This window comes from Microtus pennsylvanicus, chromosome 1 (assembly GCF_037038515.1).
Source record: "Microtus pennsylvanicus isolate mMicPen1 chromosome 1, mMicPen1.hap1, whole genome shotgun sequence".
In the NCBI taxonomy this organism is placed as follows: Eukaryota; Metazoa; Chordata; class Mammalia; order Rodentia; family Cricetidae; genus Microtus; species Microtus pennsylvanicus.
Genome location: NC_134579.1, coordinates 133,386,072 through 133,412,856, shown reverse-complemented (window position 1 = coordinate 133,412,856; position 26,785 = coordinate 133,386,072). Strand labels below are relative to the sequence as shown.

General features: G+C 44.5%; 1 protein-coding gene across 1 annotated transcript; it reads right to left on the bottom strand.

The window, feature by feature from the left end:
* Positions 1-1,725: 1,725 nt before the first annotated feature.
* LOC142852495 (androgen-binding protein homolog) lies at positions 1,726-3,928 on the bottom strand. Its single transcript, XM_075977415.1, has 3 exons — positions 3,868-3,928; positions 2,826-3,007; positions 1,726-1,821 (listed from the first exon to the last, which is right to left on the bottom strand). The coding sequence occupies exons 1-3, from the start codon at positions 3,926-3,928 to the stop codon at positions 1,726-1,728; spliced, it is 339 nt and encodes a 112-aa protein (XP_075833530.1).
* Positions 3,929-26,785: the final 22,857 nt, after the last annotated feature.

The following is a 26,785-nucleotide window of genomic DNA, read 5'->3' as shown; positions in this document are numbered from 1 at the left end:
CTCAGTTCTGAGCCAGTGTGAGATTTCTTTTAAGCACCCAATATCTCTGCCCATCACTAATGGGCCAAGCAGTGATTCAATTAATACAGTTACTGTGTGATTATTTCAGGTCTAAGCTAGCCAGGCAACTGGGACAAAAGCAAGCCCTCCTCCTACAGAGAGGCCCCTTGGTCTTTTTAAGGCTGACAAGCTTTCCTTAGAAAGCATTCAAGCTGTCACATATGTAAACCAATGAACACGGCACTCTGGTCAAAGACTACATGCATGTTTATCTTGCACAGTGACATACTGTATCCTGTTTATGACTTAGTCCCTCAGATGCTCACCAACACTTGCTCGGCTCAATTGTTCTTCTCAATATTTACCACTCTCATTACTTGTGCTATTATTTTGTATCTCCCTAATCACTAATGTTGTTCATGATTTTTATTGGTACCTCTTGCCATTCCTCTCCTTTTTTTTTGGTTATCTGGATGTTTTGTGTGTGAGTGTATGAGAGAGACCATACTTGACATGCCAGAGTGTGCATATGTGAGTCAAAGTCTTGGGTGTCACTTATCACCTAACTTGTCTAAGACAGGTCTCTTAGTCAAATGAAAGTTTGACTTCTTCCTTTCCAATTCGAATCCCCTTGATCTCCTTATGTTATCTTATTGCTATTGCTAGAACTTCAATCACTATATTGAAGAGGTATGGGGAGAGTGAACAGCCTTGTCTTGTTCCTGATTTTGGTGGGATGGCTTTGAGTTTCTCTCCATTTAATTTGACATTAGCTGTTGGTTTGCTGTATATTGCTTTTATTATATTTAGATATGATCTTTGAATCCCTAACCTCTCCAAGACCTTTATCATAAAGGAGTGTTAAATTTTGTCAAATGCTTTTTCAGCATCTAATGAAATGATCCTTTTTTCTTTCAGTTATTTATATGATCGATTTACGTTGATAAATTTTCGTATGTTGAACCAGCCCTGCATCTCTGGGATGGAGCACATACTGAAAAAAAAGAGATTTTTGTTTGTATTAAGTTTCATTTTTGTATTTCAGGCAGGGATTTTCTTTGCAGCCCTGGCTGTCCTGGAACTTGATATGTAGATCAGGCTATAACAAGTGGTGACTGTCACTAGCAGATCAAGAGAATCTTATGAGAACACCCAAGTCATCTTCTGAGTCACTGCACTGTTAAGGACTGACCTGTAAAAAGCCAGCTGCCCTGTGATGACCCCAGAGGCAACATATGAGGTGAGTAGCTGTGCACCTCTTTTCTATCCTGCCAGCCTGGTGAAGCCTGTGGCTACTTCCATGCTCTTTGCACTTAGAGAGCTCCTGTATTAGAGTCTCCCAAAGCTGCACTGATTCTGGTGTAGTGGGAGTCAGTGCCTTTAATTCTAGCACTTGGGAGGCAGAGATTGGTAGGTCTCTGTGTGTTTGAGTCCAGCCTGGTCTGCATAGCAAAGGAAAAGTCTGCAAAGGCTTTCCCATGATATCTGGGTAATCACTGACAGTTGTTCTACTCTGAGTGCCCACAAAAGTCATTTCTCATACTGTCTTCCAGGATCTGAAGATGTCACATGACTCCTGCACAGCGAACAGACATGAGCACAGAGCAGAGCTGCAGGTATTTATTGGAGTCAGATTAAGAGACAGAACAAGAAAGGGAAAGGTGTCTGGATTCCAACATCAGGAAGGGAGAGGAAAGGGCAACAATATGACTCTCAGATCAGTCATCATTTTCCAAAAACGTTCGAAAGCAATGCGTCAATTTTGTTCTTGATATCTTGAGTATAGTATTGTTTGCATTCTGGACTGTCAGTGATCAAGTGCTGAAAAAGAGACAGAAAGGACAGAAGTGGTTACAGTCAAGTTGCAGAACCCCAGCAGGACTCCCCAGTCACCCAAGAGGAGGAAGCTCCTTCTGAACAGGGAAGAAAATTCCCTGCAGTGATTTAGGACTCCAGCAGCAGCCTCTGCCCCAGGGAGCTGCAGTTCCTCCACAGCTGTCAGGAGGAGTCTAAAATCGACCCTAGCAGGTAGGGATGAATAGAGAAGTTCTGTAAGCCATGTTGGGGGCTAGGTCTGGAGAGGGAATAAGATGGCTGAGTTCTAGCTTTGATTATGTCTCATAGCTGAGGACATCTGTCAGCACATTGGCTGTGTGGTCATGTTAGAAATACATCCCGGTGTGGATGTGCTGGAAGAAATCCCTTCTTGGAGAGTGCTGTGGTTTTGAAGGACCTGACACTCAAACTAAAAGTACTTTGGGAAACAGAGAGTGACAGATGCAATATTCTAAACATGCATTTCTGTAATCCAGCTATGCTTAAATAAGAGACTAAGGCAAACAGGAATGACTGGGGTGAGTAGCCACAAGCACTCTCTGGGTTGGTGGTGGCGGCTTCTAAGCCGTGGAGGGAGGTTCTGGCTGTGGCTCTGAGGAAGCCAGTGGAAGAAGGGCTCCATCTGAGACCGGAGAGAAGAGTTAAGGGAGGCTCCAGAGAAGGTGACCCTGGCAAGTAGACAGGAGTTTCAGGCACCTTAGAGGAGAGCTAAGGGTGTCCTCCCTGTGCAGATCCACACCAAGAACTCTCCTGTGTCCCTGCCCTGCTGTGGTGAGAACCTGGTGGTCACCCATCGTTGGGGAGCCTTCTGCAGGACCTTGCATAGGCAGACTGGATGTGGACCAGCATGCTGCATGGACATGTGCTAGGGTGGGCAAATGTTGAGTGCTCTGCTTTTGACTCTTTGACACACATGACTAGTTGCCTGCATTATTCGTACACAGCATTCTACCATATGGTTCATGGGAGTGTGGGGGTAGAGAAGTTACCAGCACTATGGAATCCAGGATTTTGGCTTTCAGTCCTGCCTCATTAAAGCATTCTTGGACTTTATTAGCAGCTTCCCTTTCTCCATCAGTAGGGTGAAACTTGGTAAGGAGGACATTCAGTAATTTCTTGTTTCCAAGGACCATTGTCGTATAGGCTTCAAAGTAAGGAATGCATGCTTCTGCTGCAAAGACAGACAGAACATCATTAGTGGAACGCTAGACTGGGAGAAGTGGAGGCTCAGAGTTTCTTGCCACTTCTACAAATGTTCTAACTTGCTGTGGGACAATGGTTTTACCCTGTAAAGATTTGTTTCTTGTACCTATTTAATAAAATGCTGATTGGCCAGTATCTAGGCAGGAAGTAAAAGTGGGACATCCAGGCAGGAAGTAGAGGTGGGGCAATAAGGGCAGAAGAATTCTGGGAAGAGAGTCAGTATGCTGTCTTGACCCAGCCACAGAGGAAGCAGGCTGTGACTGCCTCACCGAAAAAGGCACCAAGCCACATGGCTAACACAGACAAGTATTATGGGCTAATATAAGCCATAAGAGTTATAAGAAGGCTGAGCTACTAGGCCAGTCAGTTTATAATTAATATAGACCTCTGCGTATTTATTTGGGACTGAACGACTGTAGGACCAGGTGGGACAGAAACCCCTTTCAACATTAATGACCTTCCACAGAGTCCTGCCCTCCCAAAGGCTGAGACCTCCCAGATACAGCACACAGTTTCCATAGACACACATTCCCAGAAGAAGGGTGGGTGTATGTGTGTACAACCCTGCATTTCTGACATTCACATAAATCTCACACATGACTCAGTTTCAACTGTCTATGCAGCTAACGGTCCGTCACCACCACCACACCACTGTCTCCCCATACCGCCCATCCCAACTGTTGTAATCCTAAACAGAAAGCTTCAAGGGTCTTCTGCAGGTCTTCTGGCTAGGGACCTCCCAGGGACTCCCTAGATCTTCAAGCAGGTTGATATGGAAGGTAGATAGGGTGAACAAGGGTCAGAAAGGCCATCTGTTCCCATTCTCACTTGTCTGGAAGCCCAGCTCCCCTGTCACCAGCAAGGCCAGCAGAAGCAGCGTCCCCTTCATGGTGTAGAGTGAGTGCTAAATGCTCTTCTCAGAGCAAGTCCTGCTACCTTATAAACCGCTGTCTTCCTGAGCCCAGTCCCGCCCACCTCCATCCCACCCTATCCCCTACCCTGCCTTCCAAAAGTTCCAAATGCCTTTGGGCAAGAACCTGGCACCTGTGGATCCCCCTCCCACTTGCATGGGGGAGTGAGCTTAGGAGCCCCTCCCACTCTGAAGAACCAATGGCTGGAGAGACATCTTGCTTCATTAGTTTCTGGACAGAAGTGGCTGTACCTTTGCCAGAAGACGGTTAGAGCTGACCTTTGTAAGCAATCACATGTTGAGCCAAATGATCTATCTTGCTGGCCCCAACTGTCACCTCTACTTCCTGGTAACACTCCTCACCTCTCCTGGCTCCAAGCATGTCCTCCTCATGCTTGGAGGTGGAAACTATGGGGTCAAGGAGGGTTTCTGTGACTGTAGGCAGCCAACTGCCCAGAACACTGCATCTGCCTGAGTTTAAGATCTAAGAAGAAGTGTCTGTTTCTGAGGGGACATACTGGGGACACATGGATATCTTTTGGACTAGACCTCTGAGGACACGGAGGCACCATCTGGAGCTTTTAGTGACTCCCAGCCTGCGTTTTCCCAGTGTGTTTGGTCATGTGTGGATCCTCAGGGCTGCATCATGCTGCAACTCCCCCTCCCCGCCACGGGAGCTCATCCCTGTCTCCCTGCTCTTGTCTGTCTCACGCCCACCAGTAAGCAGGCCTCAAAGAGGACTAAACAGGAGAGTCAATGCGGTTACAGCAGATAGCAGTAGAGGGAGGGATTATTCCCTGTACCGTGAATTCTCCATTGTCCACAGCCTCACAGGCCACTGTGGACTGACCCTGTACAAACTAGAGCGCTCCACTGTCCCCAGGCAGTGCTGTGTGTGTGGACTCTCAAGTTCAATTCAGCCTACTACCCTCAGAAAACGTTTGCAACTGGACATTATGTTAATCATTTCTGGAGGCAGGTGGCTCAGCATGTTGCTGGCTAATCTTGATGATGGTCATCCTGACTGGGTTTAGAATTACCATGGAATCAAGGGTATCACGGGGAGTGTTGAGGCTAGGTTATTGATGTCTGACTTTATGTGGGCAGTGTGGACTAGGGTTATGGATGGAAAGGAGAAAGCAAGCTGGGCATTCATGTCTCTCTACTTCCCGACTGTAGATGTGATCAATTACATAGAGTTCCTGTACCATGCCTGCCCCACCCTGCCTGCCCCACCATGCTTGCCCCACCATGCCTGTCCCATCACGCCTGCCCTGCTGTCATGGACTTTATCCCTGCTAACTGTAAGCAGGAAGCTGCTTCTTATCCTGGTTTTGTCACTAGTTCACTAACACAGTAGTAGAGCATTCTTTGCATGTGCAAAGCCCTGAGGATAATCCACTGCCCCTCACACAAAAATGGAGTGGCTAAGGAGATGGCTCAGTAGGGAAAGTATTCATTATGCAAGCCTAAGGACCTGAGTTCAGATCCTCAGGACCCTGTAAAGAGGTGAATGTGGTGGATGCACCACAAATCCCATGGGAGTTCCAGGTTCAAAAAGAGACCTAGTCTCAAAAAAAAATAGATGGAAGGCAGTTGAGAGAGCTCAGTGATTAAAGATGCTTACTGATAACCCGATGACCCGAATCCACATGGTTGGAGAAGAGAACTAACTTCTGCAAAATGTCTGCTGATGTTCACACACACACACACACACACACACACACACACACACACACACGAAGAGAGAGAGAGAGAGAAACACAAATAATTTGTGCAGAAACTGCCACAAAGAAGCCTAAACATGCTCCTAATGGTCAAACATCAAACATTTGAGCAAAAAGACTAAATAACATTTGCTGTGGTCCACAGGAATCATGACGTGAGATTTCAGCTGATAGAACAGAAGAAGGGTCCCCCCCCCCCACCCAGAATGAATGCATTCTGATGGAGATAAACCCAGTTGGCAAGGCACTGCTCCTACCACCCTTTGCATATAGGCTGATTCCTTCTGTAGATGTGTTGTGAAGCCATAGGCATTCACCCTTGGGGCAAGATTCAGCAGAGTACGGATTACTGGGCACAATTCTTTCCCATGTACTGATATATTGGGCCATCCCAACCACTCCATGGGACCTCCTGTGGGAAATTTAGTCGCACAGTCAATAACCTTGGTCCCCACAGTCTAATCTCTGCCTCGTTCCCTGAGATACATTAAGAGCCACCTTCTTGTCACCATCTTCCATTTGGCAAGACACACATTCAGGAAAAGTCTTTTGTATAGATCACATTTGGGACCTTCAAAGATAAAGGGACGTCCAAGGTCAGAGAATTGCCGGTTTTGTGTGTATATGAACTGAACTGAAGCCTTTACAGAATAAGAAGAGAACAGCAGCCGAAGAATGAAGAAGCTGATGCAGAAAGGCATGCAGTGAGAGCTCCTTTAGCCCTCGGCTCTAAGTCCTGTACTTGCTCTGAGTCTTTTTCTGAACCAAAAAGGGGACACTGAGGCTGGGACTCAGAGGTACCTGATAAACATCATATTGTAATATAGTTGTGAAATAATAAAGGAATCCATGCTGGCATGAATGGTTGGATGAGCAAATAAATAAATAGGATTGAAACATGGTGTTCTTCCAAAAGAAATCATTAGTATTTCTAGGTACTCCTCTGGGGAGGGGAGTTTGCTTCCTTCAGATCTTCAGTGTGAACACAGGTTTCCAAAGACAACAGCAAGGTGTGCTCAAGGCAGGCCCAGTCACTAAAGTGCTTGCTGTAATTGAATACTTTAGTTTCAATCTCCAGAACAGGTGAGGAAAGCCAGACACAATGGCATACCCTGTAATCCCAGCCTTAGGGAGTCCACCACTGCAGATTTCTGACCTGCCAATCTAGCCAAATTAGAAAACTCCAAGTTCAGTAAGTGATCCTGTCTCAAAAAATACAAGGTGGTCAATTTTTAAAAAGACTGAGTACCCACATGACCGCTAACAACCATCTGTCACTCCGGTTCCAGAGGATCTAACATTTTCCTCTGGCCTCCACAGGTGCTGTACATAGATCATGCAGGCTAAATCTTCGTGCACATAAACAGAAATAAATAAAATATTTTTTAAAAGCAGAAATATGTATATAAAATATATGTATATCTGAATATATGTACTCATACACAAACACACACATGTAGTCATACATGTACACACACATTTTGATGTGGTGGAGTGGGACTGAAGGCACCTGACGGTCTGTCTCAGGCTACCGTGTGCATACACATATGGATGCCATGTGTCCAGATAAGAGTACTATTGTTCATCCAGGAGTGGTTGTGCACACCTTTAATCATAGCACTCAGAATACAGAAATAATCGGATGTCTGTGATTTCGAGGTCTGCATGTTCTACACAGTGAGTTCCAGCAAAGATGTGGCTACACAGAAAAACCCTCTTGAAATGAAAATAGATGATAGATAGATGATAGATAGATGATAGATAGATAGATAGATAGATAGATAGATAGATAGATAGATGATAGATAGATAGATAGATAGATGATAGATAGATAGATAGATAGATAGATAGATGATAGATAGATGACAGATAGATAGATAGATAAATAGATGATAGATAGATAGATAGATAGATGATAGATAGATAGATAGATAGATAGATAGATAGATAGATAGATAGATAGATGATAGATAGATAGATGATAGATAGATAGATGATTGATAGATAGATAGATAAATAGATGATAGATAGATAGATAGATGATAGATAGATAGATAGATAGATAGATAGATAGATAGATAGATAGATGATAGATAGATAGATGATAGATAGATAGATAGATAGATAGATGATAGATAGATAGATAGATAGATGATAGATAGATAGATAGATAGATGATAGATAGATAGATAGATGATAGATAGATAGATAGATAAATAGATGATAGATAGATAGATAAATAAGCAGATGATAGATAGATAGATAGATAGATAGATAGATAGATAGATAGATGATAGATAGATAGATAGATAGATAGATAGATGATAGATAGATAGATAGATGATAGATAGATAGATAGATAGATGATAGATAGATGATAGATAGATAGATAGATAGATAAATAGATGATAGATAGATAGATAGATAGATGATAGATAGATAGATAGATAGATAGATAGATAGATAGATAGATGATAGATAGATAGATAGATAAATAGATGATAGATAGATAGATAGATAGATAGATAGATGATAGATAGATAGATAGATGATAGATAGATAGATAGATAGATAGATAGATGATAGATAGATAGATGATAGATAGATAGATAGATAGATAGATAGATGATAGATAGATAGATAGATAGATAGATAGATAGATGATAGATAGATAGATAGATGATAGATAGATAGATAGATGATAGATAGATAGATAGATAAATAGATGATAGATAGATAGATAGATAGATAGATAGATAGATAGATAGATAGATGATAGATGATAGATAGATAGATAGATAGATAGATAGATAGATAGATAGATAGATAGACAGATAACTATTGCTGTGATAAAACACCATGAACAAAAGCTCATTGAGGAGGATAGGGTTTACTTGTTTTATATCTATATATCCATAAAACATCAAAGTCAGGACAGGAACTACAGCAAGTCAGGAGTCTGGAGGGAGGCCTGATGCAGAGGCCATGGAGGAGAGCTGCTTACTGATTTGTTTCCCAAGGCTTGCTCATCTTGGTTTTTTATAGAACCCATGATCTCCTGCCCAGGGATTACAGCACTCACAATTGGCTGACCATCCCCCACTGATCACTAATTAAGAAAATGCCTGCCCAGGGGCTGGTGGTACATGCCTTTAATCCCAACATTTGGGAGGCAGAGACAGAGCTATAAGTTCAAGGCCAGGCTAGTCTACAAAGAGAGTTCCAAGACAGCCAGGGAACTGCACAGAGGAACCCTATCTTGTGGGCGGGTTGGGGAGAGACAATGGATGCCTTACCAGCGTTCCTGAAGTCCACACATAGGGAGCATTTGTTTTACTTTTTGTTTGTTTGTTTTTTATTTCAGGGGGAGATTGATTTATTTCTTTGTTGTGGATGACGGAGACATGTTTTCACTATGTAGTCCTGGCAGTTCTGGAACTCTCTGTAGACCAGGCTGGCCGTGAACTCAAACAGATCTGCCTGCCTCTGCTTCCCAAACACTGGAATTAAAGGCATGTGCCACTACTGCCGGTTAAATGCATGTTCTAAAATTAAGAACATTTTAATTCTCCCTGATGACTTCAGCTTCTGTCAAGTTGACTTAAATTAGCCAGCATACCATGTAACCACACAAATGAACATATGTGTGCCTCTGCACACATACACAAACAGGAAAATATGGGAAGATGGGAAAATAGTAGAGATATCTTGTAAGAGAATATTAATGGTTTTAATGAGCGGCTCCCATCACTGGGGAGATGTGTACATGTCTTGTGTCCTCTGACATGTGGGGTCAAGGGTCTTAACCTCTGTGAGATCTACAGAAAGCCTGATACCAGCTCTGACAGGTAGCAGAGGGCTACAGGTGTCAGCCAGCAGCAGACACACCTTAGCCACAGTCCGCCCTCGTCTCCATTCCTAATACTTCCAAGAGTGAGAAGGCCTCAGCTGGGCAGACATATTGTGCAGGCCTCAGCAGCACTCGGGACCTGCAAGGTCATCCAAACAAGGGCTAGAGGACATAATGGATAACCCACAAGCAAATAGTGTTTGGCACCTTTTTGCCAAAGTGGTTACCAGATGCAAATCCTGTTTGGATAGATGAACCAGGAAGTCAGAAGGCTCAGTGCTCTCTAGGTCTTTGGCAACATCATCTGTCACTGCTTATGGAGAGAAAGTGACAGCCGAGTGCCTTTGACAACAAACTACTTAGTTCTGGATTATCAAAACACTTATAACCTTTACTTTTAAAAGTTAATACCAGCCAAATGACATAAGCACTTATTTAATGTGAACAGGGAGGTGGGGGGCAGAGGATTCACAGTTTGAGGTCTGCCTGGGCTGTTTGGGAAGATACTGTTTTTTTCAAGGCTTAAGAAAGGTCTTGCTACAGACTAGAAAGACGTGAGCAAGCCCTTCAGCCCATCTACTCAGCATCATTGAGACCTCCTATGTGCTGTGCTGTGTCCCTGGGATAGAGCGCCACATGCCTTGCTCTCCTGTGCCCTTAGACTAAGGACACAAAAATCAGCTAATGCATGAGGAGCTAGGGAAATGGGCACAGTGTTTAGAGCCCAGTGCTGTGACTAAACACAGGTTTGTTATAATAAAAAGGGGTCCACGTATGCTAAGGTGTGTAATCTGTGTTCCGTGGCTATGACTATATGCCCAGGAATAGAAAATTTATATGAAAAAGAAGTTAACTTGGTTCATGGTCTGGAGTCTTGAAAGTCCAAGACAGAGCAGCCACATCCACCCAGTGACTTCCTTGCCCTGTCTGAGCTCCTGGTGCAGAGCAGAAGGGCAGCGAGGGGTGGGGGAGGTGGGGCTGGCAGAAGACAGCAGGAGAGCAGAGGCTGCACAGGCTTTACAGCCACACACCATGCACTGCCTCTCACCTGCCACACTGCGACCAGGGCGCAAGGTGGGGTTTGGTGCGGCCTAGCCATGTGGACGACATAGCAGGCTGTCCTCTGATTTGGTGGCTTTTGATGCAGTGTGGGGAATGAAGCATCGAATCTCCCAGCCAGGTGAAGGGCGAGCACATTAGACATGAGGGCCGAGCCTACGGAGGTCCGTGTTCTCCCTGGTGTCATGCTTATGGGAACGTGGTGCCGTACCTGGTACAGAGATGACAAACAGGCCAGGGTAATGATGAGTTCCGGTTTCGGGGCACACAGTGGTCACGGGACTGGCAGAGTCCAGAAAAATGAGGGGGAAATGTGGGGCTTTCCACATGGAATTCCTGCTTGTGGGAGGCTGAGGCAGGTGTGTCCCGAGTTAACTGTCCGGGATCCCTCTGCTCACAAAGGTAGAAATGGGTGCAGGAAGGGGCACTCTCCAGCTGCTGCATTGGGCAGATTTCATTGCCCTCCATGTGTCCCAGCAGGAAACAGAAGCAGCTGGCACGTGGGAGCAGCAGCAGGAAGAACCCTCTAGTGAACAGGCCTCACACCAGCATGGGACCCAGAGCCTCATGGGTAGGAAGTGAGACCTCCTTGGCACTCAGCAGTGCTGTGGCTCTTGGCCCTGGTGAGGCTCTTGTGTCTAAGGACACTGTGGTTCCCTAGAGTTCTTTGTCAAACAGGGCCTGACCTTTCGGTCCTCTGAATATGAAACCTTTGGTCCTTCATCAGACCCTGCTGTCTGTCCTCTCTTCCTGTGACTCTTCTTTGACCTACCCTGTCCCTGTCCAATGCTTCAGCCAGCATACATCAAGTTGCTTGCCTGTTTACCACACAATTGTCATTCCCCTGCCTCAGCCTTTGCTCCACTGCCCCCTTCTCCATTTCTGTCCATTCAGCCCACACTCCTGAAAGTAGGGCAGTAAAAAGACGTAAGTCGTTCATGGGGCCTAGAATGTCACATCCAGGGGAGAGATTCAAGCATGTCTCCCAGGACAGTGCATGGGTCTGAGCTTCCCCCTTCCATAGGCCAGAAGGGCACCGGAGCCTACCACAGCCTGCCTCTTAGCAGCCCCCTCTGGGTGTAAAGGGGGTGCTTCCTGTCTGACCCAGGTGGAAATGGGTAAAATAACATCTAGAATTTTGATAGCATAATTCCACAAGACCCTCTGAACCAGCCAGACTGAGGCTGTGTTTTCAGAATCTGGGCCAACCAGCTGAGATTGCCCTTTAGTTTTCCAGGGAATCTGGGGAGTATTCAAAATGGCTGGTGCTGCCATCAAGGCTGTCATGTTGAGTTCTTGATGGATAGTCAAAGCAACTGGAGGAGCACGACAGTCAGGCAGTGACCAATTATGGGGTAAGATTGCTCCAAACGAGGCATCTTTGCTTAGTTATGAGAAAATGAACATGAGCCACTTGCAGTATGAACTTAAAGTGTATGTCCTGTGGCCAGGAACTCCCTGTGGGGACTAGGGTGGCCTAGTGAACTCACAGTGGTTCACTTGCCTCTGTCTGCTAAGTGCTAAAATTAAAAGTGTTTGATACCACACCAGGCAGGTTTTAATGGATTTTAACAGTGTTTACCACCAGCTGTAGGGAAAGTTGAATTCACCACAGACACACACACACACACACACACAAATATCACACACATACTACACACATAAAGCACACACACATACTAGATACATACTACATAACAAACACACACACCACACAGATGCCACACACACAAACACACATCACAAATATGCACCATACACACACCACACAAATATAGCACATAGAATACCACACACACCACAAAAACATACTTCTCTGGGAAGTGTTGGTGCTCGCCTTTAATCCCAGCACTCAGGAGGCAGAGGCAGGCAGATCTCTGTGTGTTCAAGTCCAGCCTGGTCTACAGAGTGAGATCCAGGACAGCAAGGCCTGTGTCTAGAGACCCAATATCAAAACAAAGTAAATACCAACAAGAACAAGAACAACAGAAAGATGGAGTTGAAGGACGACTCGGACAGCAGGAGGACTTCAGGGTGAGAGTCTGCTACAATGGAGCCGTGAAGCAAGTGAAAGATGGGGGCAGGGACAGAAACAGTCAGAGCTGGGGTCTCCACGTGGTCAGTGGTCTTTGATCTGGCCTGCCCTAGAAGTGACCCCTTGAGCTTGTAAATAAATGGCAAGTTCCCAGTGTGATGGGGCGACAGAGACCTCACTCTGGAGGCCTCATGGAGGGACCTGGCCCTCTCCCTACTCATCACTTCCTAGGTCCTCACATGACATGTGACCTTAAGCAGAAGACTAGAAAAGAACCATGCTGAACCAGAGCCCTTTGTTGACCAGGATCTATTTTTCTTGCCAAAACACACATCTCCCCTGACTTGGCCCCAGGGAGTTTCAAGCTGGGTTCTGGGAGGGGCCTGGAGGGCTCAGACCCAGACCCTCCCTGCCCTGTGAGCAGAACAGGGCAGTTACAAAAGGGGCCCCAAGTTGGGTAGGAGCACCTGCCTGCCATTACCATGAAGCTCACTGGTGCTCTCGTGTTGCTTGGGGCTGCCCTGCTCCTGACCTCGGAGGGAGGTAGGTACTAGGGTGTGGGTGACCTCAGGGGGAAGTGGGTACTAGGGTGTGGGTTTCAGGGATGCAGAGTCTCCCGGGCTCTCACAGCCTCACTCCCCAGAAAGGACACCTGTGTTTGATGCAAGGCTTTCAAAGGAGGATCACTTTTTGTCTGTGTTCTAGAATGTGGCATTTGCCCAGCTATAATGAAGGAGCTTGATCTTTTCCTTGGCCCGTCTGTGACTGAATATGTGGATTACGTGAGCCAGTACAAGAATGACACCGCCACATTGAAAAATGCTGAAAATCTGAAGATATGTATTGATAACAAGTTGACAGCAGACGACAAAGCAAATGCAAAGAGTTTGTTGGTGAGTTCTCTATTTGTCTGGCCCAGGAGCCTGTGTGTCCCCCTTCCCACCCCAGCTTAGGGACGGAGCCTGTGTTCCTCCCCAGCACTGCAGCTCCTCTGTGAATCCAGAAAGATGAGATGTCAGGAGGAAGGGGCAGGAAGGACACTGGCTGTTCAGCTCAGTCAGGCCAGACCAGACCCCCAGGATCTGGTCTGAATTACCCAGGAGTCCTAGTGATAGAAGGATGGATGAATTGCAGTGGAATCATATAACTAAACCTGAGGTTAACAGAAGGGCAGAGAAGGCTCCTGTTGGAGGTCATGGCTTGGGTTTACTATATGGGAAGCATGAGTTTGGTGGGTCATTAGGTATCATTTGGGTAGAGGCTGACCACAGTACCACCTGGCCTCCGTCAGGCTTTCTGGCCCAGCCTCCCGAGACCAGCTACATCAGTGCCTGGCACCACTTTTCCAGCTCGAAACTTCTATCCTAACTTTTTAAGTCTATCACCACACCCCCGATAGATTCATTTTTTTACTTGTCCCCTGGATCTCCGAGGTCACTGTGTATAATTCAGCCCTGGATGTTCAGCTGCAGAATCTAATTGAATCCCCTCTTGTCACTGAAACTGGTGGGATTGTCACCTTCCTAGCTGCATGCCTCTGAGGTCATCATGTGACAGGAATCAGTTTTCTGAGGGACCACAGCTGCCCGCAGGCTCACCTGGAGTCCTGCCAGGCCCTCCCCCGCTGCTTCTCCATTCTGCCCCACATGTGCCCATGGTGTGCCGAGGGCAGGTGGCTCTTCCATCATTCTGGATTGGAGGCTGTTTACAAGGCTCGCCCTGATGTGGTTTGTTGGAGACAGAATCGAGAGGAGTCTCCCTGGGCCAAGTCAGACCCACGAGCTCTTGCAGAGCGCAGGTCCCTCCCAAGTGGTGTCCCGTGTATGACTGCTGAGATCTCCCTCACCTCTGAGGCTCTGCCGCCTTTCTCTTTGCAGGATAAAATAAACGCTAATGCTTTCTGTTGATGATTCAGTCTTTGACAGAGACTCAAGCAAGCCACTCGCCTGCTCACCTGCATAGATGCGGCAAGCCCTACCCCTACCCTCCAGGTGTCTAAAAAGAGGATTCCAACAATAAAAGCCTTGCAATTCACAGGGGAGCCTGGACTCTTTGGATTTGAGGGTGGGCATTGAGTGGGTTGGGACATGGCTGGGACAACCAGTGAGACTTTGAATTGTTCCTTCTGAATTGCAGCGCTGCCAAAATGTCCCTGCAGAATGCATTAGGGGATGCTAGGAGACCACAGTCACCACAGCCAGAGTGTCTGTCACTTTCATGGGCCATGGGCCATAAGGAACATACATGACATCCCCGAACGAACTCCCCAGGTACATGGAGCAGTGAAGGGCCAGAGGGACCGAGTGTTTGATGAGGATCACACAGGCTCCTTTCAGCAAAATTTGTCCCTTCTTCTCTCTGCTGGGGTTATGGGCCAATTGTGTAGTGTACATGTTTCACAGTGTTTCTCTGAGCCTCTGTGTCCCAAATATAAAACCCAACCACTATAGGAGGAAGGCCCACTTGTTTGTTCTGCTGCCCAGTTTCCGGCTGCTCTGCTAGTTTAGCCCTGAAATCACCACACAGAAACTGTATTTATTAAATCACTGCTTGGCCCATAAGCTCTAGCATCTTATTGGCTAACTCTTATATTTTAAATTAATCAATTTCTAGTAATCTGTGTATTGCCACTTGACAGTGAATTACCAGAAGAGATTTGGCATGTCTGACTGTTGGGGCTTCATGGTGTCTCTCTTGACTGCCCTTCTTTCTCCCAGCATTCCGTCCAGTTGTGCCTGCCTACCTAAATTCTGCTCTATCACAGGCCAAGGGCGGTTTCTTTATTCATTAACAAATACAAGCAAAACATAGACAGAAGGACCTCCCACACCATTTTCCCTTTTCTGTTTAAACAAAAAAGGAAGGTTTTAACTTTAACATAGTTAAATTGCATATAACAAAACAAGTATCAAGCAAGAATTAGAGTTACAATATTTATATCTACTTTATCTTTTATCATAACTAAGGAAAAATATAACTATAAATTCTTCAACTCTATCAAAGACTCCTGAAGGATATCATATTACCTAAGTAAACAGGAAGTGCATTGCAAGCAACTTCCAAAATTCTAGAATTGACAGAGACATCTTGCTGCCTGGCCAGTCACCCGAAGGTCTTTTATATCTTTGGGGCATCCAAGCATCAGCCCACAAGCCCATAGTATACAGCAGATTTTTCCACAAAGCAGGAAATTTCAAATACAGTTCTGTCTATATTGGCTGTTTGTCAGCCACTTTCTTCTGTATCCTGCAGAATGTCTCACAGACTCTTTAATGAAGAAGGAACCCCAAAGGATCATCTCACCTTTAGGCAAGTTCAGCAGTCATTTCTCTGGAGGTACTGCATGTCCAGTTAAGCAGTCCAGGCAAGGCAGTTTCTTGCCCAAATGGCTAATCAACTCCATAAGGGGCCTCTTCAATGTCCATCTTCCTCTAGAAGTAGATTGTTGTTGCCAGGAGCAGATGGATCTCAGTGTCATGAAAAGTCTTAGGTTTTTAAAACATTTAAACACCATATTCTGAAAGTCTCTGAGAAATTTGAAGAATACCAAATAATGTGTGTATTTCTTGAGGTATACATATATATATAAAAAAATCTAACATGACTAAAACCTTGACTATTATAGATGATTATCTATTAACCTATATTTCTTAATTATACATTACGTTTTCAGATGAACTACACAAACACAATACCTTAATAGAGAGCAGAAACACATATAAGAAACTTGACCTGGAATTTGTATCAATAAAACAAGATTCATATAAATGAAAATTATTCTTATCTATATCATATCCCCCTTTAAATGTAAAGAAACATTTTCAAACAATATTTGGGAATATGGGGAAAGTTCTATCCAAATTTCTCAAAAAAGTAATCTTTTGAGGGGTGTATATTTGAGGGAGTGTTTAAAGCAACCTTTCATGAGATCTCAGTCTATAAAACAATATTGGTGTGGAAGCAATACACAGGTTCTCATCTTCTGTGGGAACAAAAGAAATTCTTTTCCAAAGCAATATATCCTTAGACTCAAATTTTGAAGTCAAGGTGACTTTATAACATAACATGCTGGTTTAGCTTAGCAGTCCATACAATAAAATATCTCTCTGTTCTTAGTTTTTTCACAGTCAAAAAATTTGAAGAAAACACAATAATATACATAATCCAGACTCTCTGTGAATTATCCATCTTTATGTGGCTTATTTTCTTTACTCCTTTTAATCTATGACTCTCTGTACTCTGATTCATTAAAGAATTTTTTTTTACTTCTTTTTCAATTCTCTATACTCTCTCTTCTCTCTTCCAAGCCTATGTACACTTATCCACACTGTGACCCATTTTGAGTTTTTATGTCTGGATCTATCCTTATTGCATTATCTGTATTTTTCTACTGTCTTGAAGAGCTCTAAAAATAGTAATCAGTTTGTTTTTTTTTTATTGATAAAAGGAGAATAAAGAAAAGAAAGAAAAAAAACAAATTTCCACCTCCTCCCAGCCTCCCATTTCCCTCCCATTCTTCTCCCCCTCCTCCCACCCCTCTCCCCTTCCCCCCACTTTTCTCCCCCTCCCTCTCCAGTCCAAAGAGCAGTCAGGGTTCCCTGCCCTGTGGTAAGTCCTAGGTCCTCCCCACTCCGTCCATATCTAGGAAGGTGAACATCCAAACTGGCTAGGCTCCCTCCAAGCCAGCACATTGCGTTGGATCAAAACCGTGTGCCATTGTCCTTGGCGTCTCATCAGCCCTCATTGTTCGTCATGTTCAGAGAGTCCAGTTTTATCCCATGCTTTTTTTGGTAACAGTCCAGCTGGCCTTGGTGAGCTCCCAGTAGATCAGCTCCACTGTCTCAGTGGGTGGGTGCACCCCTCGTGGTCCCGACTTCTTTGCTCATGTTCTCCCTCCTTCTGCTCCTCCTTGGGACCTTGGGAGCTCTATCCAGTGTTCCAGTGTGGGTCTCTGTCTCTATCTCCATCCATCGCCAGATGAAAGTTCTAGGATGATATGCATGATATTCGTCAGTATTGCTCTAGGAAAGGGTCATTTCAGGTTCCCTATCCTCAGCTGCCCAAGGAACTAACTGGGGGCCTCAGCTTGGGCACCTGGGATCCCCTCTAGGGTCAAGTCTCCTGCCCATCCTAAAGTGGGTCCTTTAACTAAGAAATGGGGTTCCGTGCTCCCCTATCCAACCTTCCTTTATCCCGATCCTCCTGTTTCCCCAAGTCCCCCCTCCTTTCCTTCTACCTTTTCTCTTCCCATCTCCCCTTACCCCCATCCCTCCCCACCCCCAACATCCCACTTTTCTCCCCGGCAATTTTGTCTACTTCCCTTATCCAAGAGGATAACTATATGTTTTTCCTTTGGTTCACCTTCCTACTTAGCTTCTTTAGGTTCGCCTATTGTAGACTCCCTGACCCCTATTTATGGCTAGAAACCAATTATGAGTGAGTACATCCCATGTTCATCTTTTTGGGTCTGGGATACCTCACTCAGGATAGTGTTTTCTATTTCCATTCATTTGCATGCAAAATTCGAGAAGTCATTTTTTTTTTACCGCAGCGTAGTACTCTAGTGTGTATATATTCCATACTTTCTTCATCCATTCTTCCATTGAAGGGCATCTAGGTTGTTTCCAGGTTCTGGCTATTACAAATAATACTGCTATAAACATAGTTGAACAAATGCTTTTGACATATGATAGAGCATCTCTTGGGTAAATTCCCAAGAGTGGTATTGCTGGGTCGAGGGGTAGGTTGATCCCGAATTTCCTGAGAAACCGAAGCACTGACTTCCACAGTGGTTGCACAAGATTGCATTCCCACCAGCAATGGATGAGTGTACCCCTTCCTCCACAGCCTCTCCAGCAAAGGCTATCCTTGGTGTTTTTGACTTTAGCCATTCTGACAGGTGTAAGATGATATCTCAAAGTTGTTTTGATTTGCATTTCCCTGATTGCTAAGGAGATTGAGCACGACCTTAAGTGTCTTTTGGCCATTTGAACTTCTTCTGTTGAGAATTCTCTGTTCAGTTCAGTGCCCCATTTTTTAATTGGGTTAATTAGCCTTTTAAAGTGTAGTTTCTTGAGTTCTCTATATATTTTGGAGATCAGACCTTTGTCTGTTGTGGGGTTGGTGAAGATCTTCTCCCAGTCAGTAGGTTGCCTTTGTGTCTTAGTGACAGTGTCCTTTGCTTTACAGAAGCTTCTCAGTTTTAGTAGGTCCCATTTATTCAATGTTGCCCTTAATGTCTGTGCTTCTGGGGTTATACCTAAGAAGCGATCACCTGTGCCCATCTGTTGTAGGGTATTTCCCACTTTCTCTTCTATCAGGTTCAGTGTTTTCCGGCTGATATTGAGGTCTTTAATCCATTTGGACTTGAGTTTTGTGCACGGTGATAGATATGGGTCTATTTTCATTCTTCTACAGGTTGACATCCAGTTGTGCCAGCACCATTTGTTGAAGATGCTTTCTTTCTTCCATTGTATACTTTTAGCTCCTTTATCAAAAATGAGGTGTGCATAGGTTTGTGGGATTAAATCCGTGTCTTCTATATGATTCCATTGGTCGACTTCTCTGTTTTTATGCCAGTACCACCCTGTTTTCATTACTGTAGCTCTGTAATAGAGTTTGAAGTCAGGGATGGTAATGCCTCCAGACAATCCTTTATTGTATAGGATTGTTTTGGCTATCCTGGGTTTTTTGTTTTTCCATATAAAGTTGATTATTGTCCTCTCCAGATCTGTGAAGAATTTTGATGGGATCTTGATGGGGATTGCATTGAATCTATAAATTGCCTTTGGTAGAATTGCCATTTTTACTATGTTGATCCTCCCAATCCAGGAGCAAGGGATGTCCATCCATTTTTTGGTATCCTCCTCAATTTCTTTCTTCAATGCCTTAAAGTTCTTGTCAAATAGATCTTTCACTTCCTTGGTTAGATTTACCCCAAGATATTTTATGCTGTTTGTGGCTATCGTGAATGGAGAAGCTTCTCTGATTTCCCTCTCTGCTTCCATATCCTTTGTGTATAAGAGGGCGACTGATTTTTTGGAGTTGATCTTGTATCCTGCCACATTACTAAAGCTGTTTATCAGCTGTAAAAGTTCTTTGGTGGAGTTTTGAGGGTCGCTTATGTACACTATCATATCATCTGCGAATAACGAAAGTTTAACTTCTTCCTTTCCAATTCGAATCCCCTTGATCCCATTATGTTGTCTTATTGCTTGCTAGAACTTCCAGCACTATATTGAAGAGGTATGGCAAAAGTGGACAGCCTTGTCGTGTTCCTGAGTTAAGCGGGATGGCTTTGAGTTTCTCTCCATTTAATTTGATGTTAGCTGTCGGTTTGCTGTATATAGCTTTTATTATATTTAGGTATGACCCTTGTATCCCTAATCTCTCCAAGACTTTTAACATAAATGGATGTTGAATTTTGTCAAATGCTATTTCAGCATCTAATGAAATGATCATATGTTTTTTTCTTTCAGTTTATTTATATGCTGGATTACATTGATAGATTTTCGTATGTTGAACCAGCCCTGCATCTCAGGAATGAAGCCTACTTGATCATAATGTATAATTTTTCGGATGTGTTCTTGGATTCGGTTTGCCAGTATTTTGTTGAGGATTTTTGCGTCGATATTCATGAGTGAGATCGGCCTGTAATTCTCTTTCCTGGTTGAGTCTTTGTGTGGTTTTGGTATCAGAGTAACTGTAGCTTCATAAAAGGAATTTGGTAATGACCCTTCTGTTTCTATATTGTGGAATACATTGAAGAGTATAGGAATTAAGTCTTCTTGGAAGTTCTGGTAGAATTCCGCATTGAACCCATCTTGCCCTGGGCTTTTTTTGGTAGGGAGGTTTTTGATAACAGCTTCTAATTCTTCGCGACTTACAGGTCTGTTTAGATTGTTCTCCTGGTCCTGGTTTAATTTTGGTAAATCGTATTTATCTAAAAAAGTGTCCATTTCTTTTACATTTTCCAGTTTAGTGGCATACAGGCTTTTGTAGTAAGATCTAATGACTCTCTGAATTTCCTCTGTGTTTGTGGTTATGTCCCCCTTTTTCATTCCTGATCTTATTAATTTGCGTGTTCTCTCTCTGCCGTTTGATTAGTTTGGATAGGGGTTTATCAATCTTGTTGATTTTCTCCAGGAACCAGCTTTTTGTTTCATTGATTCTTTGTATTGTTTTCTGTGTTTCTATTTTGTTGATTTCAGCCCTCAGTTTGATTATTTCCAATCTTCTACTCCTCCTAGGTGAGTCTGCTTCTTTTTTTTCTAGATCTTTCAGGTGGGCTGTTAAGTCTTCAATATGTGCTTTCTCTGTTTTCTTTAAGTGGGCACTTAGTGCGATGAACTTTCCTCTTAGCACTGATTTCATAGTGTCCCATAAGTTTGAGTATGTTGTTTCTTTATTTTCATTGAATTCAAGGAAGACTTTAATTTCTTTCTTTATTTCTTCCTTAATCCAGGTATGGTTCAGTAGTTGACTGTTCAGTTTCCATGAGTTTGTAGCTTTCTGGGGGTAGCATTGTTGTTGAATTCTAACTTTAATCCATGATGATCTGATAAGACACAGGTGGTTACTAATATTTTTTTGTAACTGTGTAAGTTAGCTTTGCTACCGAGTATGTGGTCAATTTTCGAGAAGGTTCCATGAGCTGCAGAGAAGAAGGTATATTCTTTCCTGTTCGGGTGGAATAATCTATAGATGTCTGTTAAGTCCATTTGCTTCATTACCTCCATTAATTCTCTAATTTCTCTGTTAGGTTTCTGTTTGATTGACCTGTCCATTGGTGAGAGAGGAGTGTTGAAGTCTCCTACTATTAGTGTGTGTGGTTTGATGGCTGCCTTGAGTTTTAGTAATGTTTCTTTTACGTACGTGGGTGCTTTTATATTAGGGGCGTAGATATTCAGAATTGAGACTTCATCCTGATGAATTGTTCCTGTTATGAGTATAAAATGTCCCTCTCCATCTCTTCTGATTGATTTAAGTTTGAAGTCAACTTTGTTAGAAATTAGTATGGCCACACCTGCTTGTTTCTTAGGTCCATTTGCTTGATAGGCCTTTTCCCAGCCCTTTACTCTGAGTAGGTGCCTGTCTTTGTGGTTGAGGTGTGTTTCTTGTAGACAGCAGAATGTTGGATCCTGTTTTCATATCCAATCCCTTAGTCTGTGCCTTTTTAAAGGTGAGTTGAGCCCATTGACATTAAGTGATATTAATGACCAGTAACCACTGGTTAACTCCGGTCACTTTTTTAGTAGTAGGGTTTGTGTGTTTCCCTTCTTTGAGATGCGCTGGTGAAAGGTCTCTAGATGACTGAGTTATTGTGGGCATTGTTGGACTCCTTGGTTAGTGATTTTCCTTCTATAATTTTCTGTAAGGCTGGATTTGTGGCTACGTATTGTTTAAATTTGTTTTTATCCTGGAAAATTTTGTTTTCTCCATTTATAGTGAACGAAAGCTTGGCTGGATATAGTAGTCTGGGCTTGCATCCATGATCTCTTAGTTTTTGCAGTACATCTATCCAGGACTTCTGGCTTTCATGGTTTCCATAGAGAAGTCAGGTGTAAGTCTGATAGGTTTACCTTTATAAGTAACTTGGCCTTTTTCCTTTGCGGCTCTTAATATTCTTTCTTTATTCTGTATATTTTGTGTTTTGATTATTATATGGCGAGGGGATGTTTTCTTTTGATCCAGCCTATTTGGTGTTCTGTATGCTTCTTGAACCTTCATAGGTACCTCTTTCTTCAGGTTGGGAAAGTTTTCTTCTATAATTTTATTAAGTATATTTTCTGTACCGTTGAGCTGCACTTCTTCTCCTTCTTCTACTCCAATTATTCTTAGGTTTGGTCTTTTTATTGTGTCCCAAATTTCCTGAATGTTTTGTGATGAGAATTTGTTGGTTTTGCTGTTTTCTTTGATCAGTGTGTTTATTTTCTCTATGGTATCTTCAGTGTCTGATATTCTCTCTTCTATCTCTTGTAATCTGTTGTTAGTACCTGTCTCTGTCATTCCTGTTCGTTTACCCAGATTTTCCATCTCCATTCTTCCCTCGGTTTGTGCTTTCTTCATAGCTTCCATTTCATTCTTCATGTCTTGAACCGCTTCCCTAACCTGTTTGATTGCTTTTTCTTGTTTCTCTTAGTTTTCTTGCGTGTCTTTGAGCGATTTATTCATTTCCTCTACCTTTTTGTTTGTAATCTCTAATTGTTTATGGCAGTTTTTCACCTCCTGTTTAAGGTCCTCTATTATTTTCATATAGTTAACTTTTGAGTCGATTTCTTCTATTTCTTCAGGAGTTGGGTGTACAATACTTCTTATTTCGAGATCCCTGGTTTCTGGTGGTGTCATGTTGCCTTTCAGGTTGTTGGAGGAATTCTTGTATTGGCGCCTTCCCATCTCTTCCTTCAAATGGAGCCAGGAGAGGCCTGGTCTCTTGGTCCAGTCTTTGCTGTGATTGACTCTCTGGGTATATCTCTTCAGTGTAGAAGTAGGAACCGTTCCCGACACGATCGGATTACTCAGCAACTAAACAGGGCCGCCAGTAGCCCAATGATCCAGGGACAACAGGATGAATGGAGCAAGGGGGGGTGGTAACCAGGAGCTCGCAGGAAGCCTGGCGCCAGAGCTGAAGGTGCCCGGCTCCCTTACAGGGGACCCTTAGGCCTGCCCGGTAGGCAGGCACTCACCACTCTGGGTGGGTCGCCTTAGTTTAGGAGCTTAAAACTGTACTTGAGCACTGGTCCTAGCATACAGCAGGGCAGGGTTGTGGAGGGGTGCTGGGGGTGCTGGGTCGTGCAAAAGAAAGACAGCCCTGCAGAAGGAGCTGGGGGAGGGGGGTTGTGCTCTCTTCCGGGACAGTCTGCCCCTGGATAGCACACACTCACCCGTCCTGATGGGATACCTCAGCAACTAAACAGGGCTGCCAGTAGCCCAATGATCCAGGGACAACAGGATGAATGGAGAAACGGGGGGTGGGGGGGTGGGGTGGTATCCAGGAGCGCGCAGGAAGCCTGGCGCCAGAGCTGAAGGTGCCCGGCTCCCTTACAGGGGACCCTTAGGCCTGCCCGGTAGGCAGGCACTCACCACTCTGGGTGGGTCGCCTTAGTTTAGGAGCTTAAAACTGTACTTGAGCACTGGTCCTAGCATACAGCAGGGCAGGGTTGGGGAGGGGTGCTGGGGGGGCTGGGTCGTGCGAAAGAAAGACAGCCCTGCAGAAGGAGCTGGGGGAGGGGGTTTGTGCTCTCTTCCGGGACAGTCTGCCCCTGGATAGCACACACTCACCCGTCCTGATGGGATTCCTCAGCAACTAAACAGGGCCGCCAGTAGCCCAATGATCCAGGGCCAACAGGATGAATGGAGCAAGGAGGGATGGTATGTAGGAGCGCGCAGGAAGCCTGGCGCCAGAGCTGAAGGTGCCCGGCTCCCTTACAGGGGACCCTGAGGCCTGCCCGGTAGGCAGCACTCACCACTCTGGGTGGGTCGCCTTAGTTTAGGAGCTTAAAACTGTACTTGAGCACTGGTCCTAGCATACAGCAGGGCAGGGTTGGGGAGGGTTGCTGGGGGGGCTGGGTCATGCAAAAGAAAGACAGACCTGCAGAAGGAGCTGGGGGAGGGGGTTTGTGCTCTCTTCCGGGACAGTCTGCCCCTGGATAGCACATACTCACCCGTCCTGATGGGATTCCTCAGCCAGTAATCAGCTTGTTTGCAGCTGTTCTGGATGCTGGCTCTGCCTCTCTTCACTTTGAAAACAGTGGAGGCTCTGGGGCAGCCATATAGGAACAATTCTCAGCATTCCAACACTGAGAATTGGCATGCAGCATATAAACCATTTTTATCTGAGTAACAGCCTGGAAATATCCCTGTGTATGGCAGTGGGAATTTTCCATGCTCTCCTTTCTGTGCAAGTATAGTAGACCTGATCCTGCCACCTGTCCAGGCAGGGAGCACCAAGCCATGGGCATGGGCATAGTCCCAAAGGAGCGATGCCTCTGCCCGACTCTAGAAAACAAAGCCCACCCCAGCTGCTACCAAACCATACTTATCTCTGTTCTTTTTTCATTACTTTAAAAATACTACCAATCAAATTTCCCACTTCCTCCCCTCCTCTCACTTCCCTTCCACTCCTCTCACACACCCTCCAGTCCTAAGAGACTAAGAGAGGGCAAGCCACCCTGCCCTGTGGGAAGTCCAAGACCCTTCCCACTACATCCAAGCTGAGCAAGGTATGCATTCAAAGAGTACAGGATTCCAAAAAGCCAGTACATGCAGTAGAGACAAATACCAGTGCCATTGTCATTGGCCTCTCAGTCTGTCCCAACTGTAAACCACATTAAGAGGGACCTGTTTAAGCCCATGCTCATTCATTCCCAGTCCAGCTGGAGTTAGTGAGCTCCCATTTGCTCAGGCACACTGTTTCAGTGGGTGAACCCACCTGTGGTTCCTACTTCCTTGCTCATATTTTTCTGCCTCCCATTCTTCAACTGGACCTTTGGAGCTCAGTCCAGTGCTCTGATGTGGCCTCATTGCCAGATGAAGGTTCTATGGTAATATTCAAGAGTCTTCAGTCAGAACAAGGCCAGTTCCAACACTCGCTCCTCCACTGCACAGGGTCCTAGCTGTGATCATCCTGGTATACTTCTGGGAACCCCTCCAAAGCCAATCCTCTTGCCAACCCCAAAATAACTCCCTCAATTATTATATCTCTGTCCCTGCTCCCATATCTGTCCTTCCTCCATCTCAAGCATCTCACTCCCCAATATCTCCCCAACCCTCTCCTTCTCCCCTTCCTCATATCCATCACCCCCATGCTCCCAACTTTTGCCTGGTGATCTTGTCTGCTTCCAATTTCCAGGTGGATCTATCTATATATGATTTTCTTTGGGTTCACCTTATTACTTAGCTTCTCTAGGATCATGAACTATATGATCAATGTCCTTTTTTATGGCTAAAATCGACTAATGAGTGAGTACATACTATATTCATATTTTGGGGTCTTGGTTATCCCTCTCAGGATAGTGTTTTCTTTTTTTTTTCTTTTTTTTTTTTTTTTTGGTTTTTCGAGACAGGGTTTCTCTGTGGTTTTGGAGCCTGTCCTGGAACTAGCTCTTGTAGACCAGGCTGGTCTCAAACTCACAAAGATCCGCCTGCCTCGGCCTCCCAAGCGCTGGGATGAAAGGCCTGCGCCACCACCGCCTGGCCTCAGGATAGTGTTTTCTACTTCTATCCATTTGCATGCAAAATTCAAGATGTCATTGTTTTTTATCACTGAGTAGTACTCTAATATGTAGTTGTGCCACACTTTCTTTATAAATTATTCATTTGAGGGGCATCTAGTTTGTTTTCAGGTTCTGGCTATTACAAATAATGTTGCTATGAACATAGTTGTACCAATGCTTTTGTAGTATGATTGGGCATCTTTTGGGTATATTCCTGAAGGCGTAAGTCACAAACAATGCCACTCCAATGTGGGATTATGATTAATAGGGTGATATTTATTTAAGGGGGAAAAACTTACAGATCACTGTCCCAGGCAACAGCCCTCTACGCGACCAGGAGTCTAGACGCCGGCGGAGCAGGAAGTGAAGAGAGCGAGGAGAGGGAAGTGGCCGCTTTTTTAAAGGGAGAGAGACCACGTCCCAAGGGGCTGGTATCTCAGCGGCGATAGGCTGGAGTAGTGGGAGGACCTCCCGCAACACCTCCCCCTTCTGTTTAAATAAGAGAGTTCTAAACCTACTATGAAATTATATACAATAAGTACAAATATCCTATTCTAACTAGCTTAGGTCTTGTATAATAAATAACTTGGCCAAGTCATGAGAGAAAGTAACTACATTTATATAGTCTTCAACCCCATCAAAGATCTGAGAAGGGAAATAATGTTACCTGGGTAATTAGGAAGTTCAGTAAAACAACTTCCAAAACATGCAACAAATCACAGAGACAACTAGCTACCTAGGCAATCACCCAAAGTCACATTAGCAGCGTTGAAGCAACCAACTTTGGCTAAGGCCTAACATAACTGACACACCATTTTCAAAGGCAAGCAACTTTTCAAAACTATCTTACCCTGTCTTGGCAGGATAAGACAGTCCTGTTTTATCCATTGATGCATGCTCTGTATCTTTGTCGGTGGTTGAGGTACGGGCATTTCTTTGCCCCAAGGCCAG

Coding starts and splice junctions, on each gene's coding strand:
- LOC142852495 (XM_075977415.1), bottom strand. CDS start 3,928: ATGAAGGGGACGCTGCTTCTGCTGGCCTTGCTGGTGACAGGGGAGCTG. Junction 3,008..3,867: donor GGAGCTGGGCTTCCAGACAA/GTGAGAATGGGA, acceptor CTGTCTTTGCAG/CAGAAGCATGCATTCCTTAC. Junction 1,822..2,825: donor TCCTGGATTCCATAGTGCTG/GTAACTTCTCTA, acceptor TCTCTTTTTCAG/CACTTGATCACTGACAGTCC.